The sequence below is a fragment of the Drosophila kikkawai genome, chromosome 3L (assembly GCF_030179895.1).
Source record: "Drosophila kikkawai strain 14028-0561.14 chromosome 3L, DkikHiC1v2, whole genome shotgun sequence".
Lineage (NCBI taxonomy): Eukaryota > Metazoa > Arthropoda > Insecta > Diptera > Drosophilidae > Drosophila > Drosophila kikkawai.
In genome coordinates this window covers 17,228,773-17,237,562 of record NC_091730.1, presented here as the reverse complement: position 1 = coordinate 17,237,562, position 8,790 = coordinate 17,228,773, and the positions used below count along the sequence as shown (strand labels likewise).

Here is an 8,790-nt window from a genome sequence, read left to right as displayed (position 1 = left end):
AAAATATTTCTATATTTTTATATGATAATTTTTTGGAAAACTCAAAGTTATAAAAAACCATAATTAAGCCAAAAAGGCATCAAATTCTTTTCGAAAAGCTTTTCCATGCTAGTTTTTTATAGATTAAAAAATCTGCATACTACATTTTAATTTTTAAGAAATTAAAATTTTAGTTCATTTTTGAAAATTTTAACGATGTAACCCCTTATCAAATTTTGAAAATAATTAAAAAAATTTTTTTTTTCTCCGACATGAACATCAAGAATCGCCTGCTAATGCTGATCAATAATATATATGATTTATGGGGTCGGAAATGGCTGCTTCACTAAATAAAACCATAATTCCTATTAAGAAAATCGAAAATATTCGAATTCCTTAAATTTATATTTTTCCATAATTTTATATGATAATTTTTGGGGAAAAAAAAATGTAAAAATGTAATGAAAATGATTTATAGGATCCAGCTTCTGACTGAAATTTTAATATCCTGCCAGGATATTAAAACTTTAATTAGTTTCCAAATAAATAAAATTAAATATTTTTCCCACCTAAAAATAAAGTATTTCAACATTTTCCTCCCCAAATAATTTCAAAAATATATTCATATTAATTTAATCATATTTTATTTAATTTTATATGCATATGTTTTTGGTTTACTTAGCTTAGTTTACATTTAAATTACTTAAACAATAATTAGTTTTGTGTTTACTGGGATTATTAGTAATGGATGTAAATATTTCTACTTTTGAACTTGTACTATGTTTATGCTCGTGACGCCAAAATGCGTCCCTACTCTCATGTCGAGTCTTAGCCACATATAAATATATTGCTTAGATTACGGAACTAGTAACTAAATTGACACACACACGCACAGCTTACACATCGACGGCAAAGTAAATATAAAAATATATATATGTTTTGGTTTATTTTTAAAAATATATATATTTCCATAACTATTCGCTAAGTTGAAGAAGCATTCTACCTAGGAAGTTGAAACATTACAATTTTACCCATAAATAGACACCAAGAGAGTTGCTTGTAAAAAAGTCATCGTAACTATTCGTAGATGTAGATATAGTATATATAGAAAAGTTTGGCTTATCAACTAAGTTGGTTTCTGCTTGAAAACTAGCTGCTGCTTACAAAATTTAGACTCTATATCTTTTCCAGAATTTCTTTCGTTTTGGGACCTTTGCTTTTTGTATGCCTTTGCACTGGACCGACCTTGTAAGAGAACTTAGCTTAACTAATTCGTTAAATTATATAAAGTTGGGCTTACTAAACAAATATTTGGACTGGAATAATTTTTAGCAAAATTATTTATCACATTTGCGCTTATCCAAAGTTTAGTTTTGCATCGCGACGGCAATTTAGAAATCATTGGCGGGAATAATTTCCGACAAAGAAAATACATGGTTAAAAAATGATTAATTTTTTTCTGGGTTTTTCCTTGGGAAATTGATTCACATTTCTCTGTCACTGTCTAGCTCTCTCTCGGGGGATTTTCGAGGGGGCTGCGCTAGTTCTCACCAACGTAAAGTAATCACAAGTTGCGCTTTTAGGAGCCTTAGTTGGTGTTTTTCTTTTTTTTTCTTTCTGTTATTTACTGCGCCTGCGGCTGAACCTGAATGGTGGCCTTCAACTTGCTGGATTTTCCCGCCGCCTTGTGCTGTTGGTAGAACTGCTTGAGGACCTTGCACATGGCAATGGCCAGGATTTTCCAGGCCAGCAGTTGCTCCTCGGCGCTGGGAGCGGCTGCTACTGGCTCACTTGTTGCACTTGCTCCTGGTACTTGCTGTGCCGCCGGAGTTGGAGGTCCTTCGAAGTCCACCTGGTCGTGTCCGGGATCAATGGAGAAGGCCATGGGACTATCCACCTGGTCGCCGCTGGGCTCGGACTTGGAGACATGCTCGTCTTCGAAGAATGGAATGGCCATGGCGTCGCAAAAGTTACGTAAAAATTACACTTGGGGGTTTGATTTCCTGATTTTCGGATTTCCTCTTTCAGATCTGAGCTCTTGGCGAGTTGCTGTTTGACTGAGGAGCTCCGGCCGCAGCGCACTCGTATTTATACCCGGGAAGCGGCGCGAGAATTAGCCACCCTCTCTCTCCCTCTCCCTTGCTCTCTCTGGCTTTCTCTCACTATCTCTCTTCCACCTTTTCTCACCCCCATTTCACCACTCTCTCTCTCTGCCTCTCTGTTGATATCTGTGTCGTTATGTCGAGCTACTTTCATCACGTGCAGTAAACGTTTCCTTCAAGGAAATCCAGAGAGAGGCAGAGTGTCAAAGGGGGAGAGAGAGTCACACTTGTGGCATGTTACGTATACGTAATGCGTTTTCCACTTTACGTTTTTTTGTTTTCGAATTTTAAGGGGTGATTCCGAAAACGAGGCAAGCCAAACCTTACGCGTTTCGAATTATGGAAGGGAAGTTTTCGAAAATGGGGAAATATATTCGAGCTACGAATTTTGGTTGTAGGTTTTATATTAATATAATAAAATATCTTTTGGGAGATTTTATTGTAAAACTGAATTTCTAAAAGCAATTATTTTTGTTTTAGGTCCTTAAATTCTTATCCTTAAAATTTTCTTTTTAAAAAATCGTATTTCCTCTTTTCTGTTTCGAATTATGAGGGGAAGTTTTCGAATAAAAAGTTCGACTTTGCTTTTGCTTGAATTTAGTTTTCGATTTTAACTTTTTCTTGCTATATTTTGGCTTAGCTTAGACATGTCCTTGACCAACATTCCTTGGGCTTTTTTTTCTCTCTTCAATTTGGGCCTCTTGGCTATGAGTCCTTCTTGTGCTTGTGGTTTGGTTTTCTCTCAACAACGGAATATTTTCTAATTTCCCTGAGAAAGTAAATGGCAAATACTTGGTTTCATTTTATGAATTTATTTAAAAAAGTGAAAATAAGGGTCACATTATTTAATCTCATGCATTTTTCGGGCTTTTCGTTTAATATTTTATCCCTTCAAGTTTCCTTCTTCATTTGTCCGATGAAAATTCTTAACCCTTTTATCCACAATTTTTAACCAACCAATTTCCCGACTCAAAAAAAACTCCGCATGACAGCCAGAACAATCGGTTAGCATTTTGCCAGCCACATGCCAGTGAATATTTTATGGTTAAAAGGAGTGTCTGACAGGGTCCTTGGCTCTATCCCTCCAGTAGTAGTTCCCCCCTTTTCCCTTGCTGGCAAATCAATTCTACAAATCAACATAATCAACTTCTCGCCGTAAGTCCAAAATATAATGCACTCGCCGTCAGAAAACTTCTTTTGTTACCCGCAGAATAAAATGGGTGAGAAGAAAGAAAGCTGAAATAAGTGCCGTAAAAAATGTAAAAACTTTTTTATAGTTGTAGCATAAAAAAATGTAAAATAAAATCCCAACCCGAAGGACTTTAAAGGAAAATATTGGAAAGAATGCACAACAAAAGGAGATTACCCTCGAGGGCGTCCAGGTGAGTGGGCGGGACCCGATAATGACATCCATGCGCTGATAACCCACCCAGAAATCAGAGGAAAAATCCATGATCTAATTTGCTAAACACTCGAAAGGATTCCGGGGGTCTGAGGGTATCACTTACACACACACAACCTGAAGTCTCGAAAGCAAAACAAAGAAAAGAATTGTTTTCGCTTAAAAGAACATTCAAATGGAAATGTTCTGCTTGGCTCAACACAAACAACAAGTGCAGGCGCACACACAAACTGCATTTATTTTTCGTTGGCAAACAAAAAAAAAGGGAGAGGAAAGTAGAAAAAAAAATGGAAAAGCAAGCAAAAAACTGGCATCCAAAGGAAGAAGAAACGCAACGCATCGAAAGAGTAGCATTTGAGTACCTCTAGACAGACAGACAATGCACACTACGTATAAAAGTGAAGTTGTACAGAAACAACAAAACAAGACGGCAGGGAAAAATGCTAAAGGACCTCACTGGAGGGGGTGTTGGAGGAAAACAAGGACGATGGGATACCCTATAATGATAAAGGTAATGCTTGTTTTATTTTAAGAATTAAAAGCCTTGACCTTGCTGATATCCTTGTTATATAAAGGATATTTATAGAATTAAGTATCTAACCTTTAGGGTTATTTTTACTTTTAAAATTATTATATAAAAATAAAAAGAAACTCTACAAAGCTGTACTATTCCAACAAGGACCCTGCTTAAACCCCCTCAATCCTTAAACAACTCTTCAAGTTAGTTTCCCATTCAACATACTCTCCCTATTTCCCGATTAATTTCCTCACTGCACTCCCTACCTTTTCCATTTATTGCCAATCGATATCAGCACATCTCTAATAGCTATTAGAGGGTATTTACCTTACTCTATCTCTACGAAAAATATAAAAAAAAGTCTCTCAAGTCGCAGCGTCGATTTCGTCGTCTATGCACTTTGTTGCCTTCTGGCTGTCAGATTGATATTAAATTATATACCTTATTATCATGGCAGTGTTTGCCTGCTTTTTGTTTATTTTTTGGAGTGAGTTCAGGGGGGGGCGGGCCAAGTCGTGTTTATTTACAGCTGGCAACAATTGTTGCTGAAATGCATTTCACTCTGACGCACTCTGGATGGAGGATGCAGCTCAAGCCAAGCCAGAGTCAAAGTCAAAGCCAGGGCACTTCACATGTGGTTCCCCCATTCTGGCTTTATGGGCGGGCTTCTGTTTTGTTTTCTTGTGTAAACTGTTATTTTTTCCAGAAGGTGGAAGGATACGGATACAAGGGCTTTATGCTTGATGGTTGACATTAAATGGCTGCCACATCTTCGCTTCCTTGCCATAAAGTGGCTAAAGTGCCAGCTTAAAGTTGCCAGCAATTTAAGGCGCATCCTCTGCGGATGGAAAATAAAATATTTATATATATATTTCGCTGCTATTCACGCATTTTTCCTTTATATTGACTATCAAAATAAATTGAAGTAATTTTAGTTCGATGCTCAAACTAAATGGGATTAAAGATTCGATTGTTTGATTGCCGGAGCAGCTTTATTTGTTTATTTGCCTTGTGTTTATGGGAGGTAGGAATAGATCGAAGCTTCAATTATTTAGTGGGACTTTTATACGCTTCGCATAAGCTAAATTAGTTTAGAATGAATTATGGGCTGTGTTTTGCTGACAAAAGTTAATTGAAGTATTCAAAATTGGTTTATAGTAAAGCTAAGGGAAAAGCGGATTGATTTTTAATAATCTAGTATAACTTTATATAGTAGAAGGTTTAGTTATGGAATAAAATATTTTAAAAACTATTTAATACTTATATTTATTTCCATTTCCATTATAATATCCAAACTAATTACCCCAAACCCCTGAGCTCTATAACCACCATTCTCTTGCTATGGCAACTGATGGCTAATCGACTTCATTGTCTAACACAGGCAACCGAAAAGTGGCTTACTAATTAACAAATTGATTTATGGTAATGAAAATGACAAATCTCCGGGGACAAGGAACCCAATCATCATCAGGGTAGAGCCAAAAACTCTCATATGCAAAATAATTTTGGCACAAAAAACAAAACAGCCACCCTAAGGGATGGTCGAAAAACTTTGACTCTGCGGTTGAATCTGGAACTCATCCGCCGCAGACAGACATTTAATTAAGGTGTCTTCATGGTAACAATCTCGGTCTGAACTCGAATGGCAAATGAGTCTAATTAATAACGAGGCATTTGCCGCATAATTCATTTGGCAGATCCAAAACATTTCTTTTGCAAACCTTATTTTGGGGATGAGTAATTATGGCTCATCAGGTTTTGGGTACAGTTTCAGCTGTGTAAAAATTATTTAGATTTCTATATTCAAAATAATTTTAGGTAAATAACTTTATACAATTTTCCGACCACATTTGGTCACTTGAATTCCATTTATTTTGTTTTTTTCTCACTGAATTTTTTTTGTACCCTGTCCAGCTATTTTTCTTTGCCATTTTGATGACTTAAGCCGGGCGTCTGACTTGAATTTATTGCCGGGTTGATATGTCCCTTGGACCACCGTAATTTATGCAAATTGTTTAGCACTTTTCCCCCAGCTGCAGACCCCTTGGGCAGCGCAATTAATTCCAGAGTTCAATCATACAGAAACTAAAACCGGCCGAAAGTTGTATTTATTTTGAGTTGGTTTCCTTATAATCGAATTTTAAGGATAAACTTTACATTGTCCGGTGGAGAACTAAAGTAAATAAACATTGTGGCCCGGCCAAGACATCAAAAGCGTGTTTAATTTATGGTTCGTTAGGTCAGCCATTTGCTGTCAGCAAGTGGAAGGACCTTTTGTCCGGACTGGGGCCGTATGCAAATCAAATGGAGTATGCATCTTCGTCAGTCCTTGGACCCTTTTGCGGGTCCTTTGAGGTGTTTGGCTTAAACACCAAAATGGGAATTATATACAAAAGGCGGCAGGCAGTGCACCCCTCTGTTGGTTGAGGAATAATTCGTTTTTGATTTCCCTCCCTCGCCTCTCTGGAAAAACGGTGGGAAAGTGGACCCAAAACATGTGTGAGACGAGCAAGCAGGAGTGGGAAAATTTATGTGTGTCCAGTTTGGCCATAAAAAAGGGACAACAAACTCAAGTTTTCTTCCTTCGAAGGGGATACAATACAAAGGAAACATTCGGCAGGCATCCTTGTGCGGTCAGCATAAAAGGCGACAAAGTGCCACTTTGGTGCTTTAAACTTTCTTCCCCAATTGTTACTTGTTACTTTTAAATGATTAAATGCATTCTATTGCAGAGTACTTCTTCGTTTTTTTTATTTTAAACTCCCAATTCTGGGGGGTTGTTATGTCTGCTGGGCATATCAAAAAGCCGATTCGGTTGTTATTAAATGTTTTACGGCCCAACCAGACCAAATACAAAAGGAAATTTTTGAATTGTTGATCCCCAAAGAGAGTTAATGTTTATTGTGTACTTTTTATTGTCAGCTCAGCTTTTAATTTAAATGATATAACACAAAATGTTTGGCTTTATATGCAACCCCCCAGCGATGTATTTAAGGGGATATGTGAGGTGTTTTTTAAGGAGCTTGGAATTCTTTAAAGGCTTTTAAAATTATATGATAAATTCTGAAAAAAAAGGAAAGTTGAAGCATAGAAATACTCTTAAAACACAATGACATTTATATAATTAATTGAAGAAGAAAGTCTTAAATTATTTATTAACAAACTAAACCAATTAGATTCATGTTTTTTTTTTGCCATTTTAAAATATTTTATTTTACAAAATAGAGTATCAAACATTCCCCTTCTTGTATAATTTTTTCCCCATTTTTATTTGCAATAATTTAAAGTAAAAATGGCACATTAAAAATAATTTTTTATCACCAATTTTATTCGCAAATTTCTTTCAAAATTATTTTTATACATTTCGCAACCCCGAGGGTTGTTTTCTTACCTAATTTTTATAGGCTTATATTTATTAGTTCTTAAAAAACATTTAGCTTGACTCGTTTAATTTTCCTTTTTTTAACAGGAGGCATAAATTTCGTTTTGAAGGATTTTCACGAGGCAGAACAATTGGAATTTATGAGGGCCTCAGTTCGGGGGCGTGTGCATCAAATAAATTCGGCGATCATAAAATTGTCTGCCAGCAAATCCATCCAATATATCAAACATATTTGACTACCAATTACAGACACCTTCCGGAGGTGTGGAAAAAACTCACAGGCTCAGCAGGATAATTTATCGCACATGCCTACATAAACTTGTCACCCCTCGGCATCCCTTGAGGGGGGTGTGAGTGAGTGCGAGTACTTGGGCATTCAAGATATTCATATTTTCCCCATATGACCATTGTCTTTATCCCTTTTCGGGCGATGATTTGCAGCCGCTGCCAGTAAATCAAGCATGCAGCATTAGATCAGATCAGCAGCCTGCAAGGATAATAAATGAATTGTTTATGGACCGACCAAGTGGGCAAAGTGTTGCTCCCACACATTTTCATCCTTGATATATTGCGTCTTATTCGGAGGAGTTTGAGCCACGTCGGTGAATGTGATGTAGTGGATTCAGCTGGATGATGAGTCTTTTGATTATGGAAGAAGTCTTGGCAGGTGACTAGAGGTGAAGTTCCTTAAAGGACACAATGATTATACATCTTTAAATATTAAAATCCTGCTTTTTAGTAATAATTTTATATACAATTAAAGTAATAAGCTTTTTCATCACCTCTCCTCCCCCACTTTCAATTCAATTCCCATCCTCAGACTGTTCATCCTGCTCTCCTTTTTTCGGTTCCCCACAATCTCCAATATTTGCTGTCCTTGCAACGCTGTCCAAAGGACAATTGTCAGGCGTTGGCTGTCATCCGTTTGTTGTTGTTTGTTTCTGGTTGCTGGCCACAAGCCGCAGCCGAGTTCCTCAATTAAAAAGGGTCCTTCGGCTGTGCCCGGGCAATTCGTCCATTCACAGCGGAGAGAAAGGTGTTCAATTGATGCCTGACATACTCCTTTGTGTGAGGCACGCGGGGGCGTGTCATGCAAATTGTCGAAATATTTTCAACTGACCAGCAATCGAGTGGCCGGAGCTTCCCACCTTTTCACGCTGTTGTGATTGGTTTTTGTCTAATGGAACTCGAGCGTGGCAACAATTTCATTGAATTGGATTTCAATATAGCAGAGATATACATATACATATATGTATGTATATATGCGTGTCTGTAAAGCTGAACAAAAGGAGCTGCGTTACTTTGGGTACCCTGTAAAGGTAAGGGTGTGTGGTTTTCATGAAAAAGAGGGTATTTTTTTATAGATTTATATACCAAGTAAAGGCTAAGCAGTAGAATTTGGATTTAA

At 37.0% G+C, this 8,790-nt stretch overlaps 1 protein-coding gene across 1 annotated transcript; it reads right to left on the bottom strand.

Moving 5' to 3' along the window:
• Window positions 1–1,291: 1,291 nt before the first annotated feature.
• Window positions 1,292–1,963, bottom strand: skl (sickle). Its single transcript, XM_017175427.3, has one exon. The coding sequence runs from the start codon at window positions 1,934–1,936 to the stop codon at window positions 1,604–1,606; it is 333 nt and encodes a 110-aa protein (XP_017030916.1). The 5' UTR covers window positions 1,937–1,963; the 3' UTR covers window positions 1,292–1,603.
• Between the last annotated feature and the right edge of the window lie 6,827 nt (window positions 1,964–8,790).

Coding starts and splice junctions, on each gene's coding strand:
- skl (XM_017175427.3), bottom strand. CDS start 1,936: ATGGCCATTCCATTCTTCGAAGACGAGCATGTCTCCAAGTCCGAGCCC.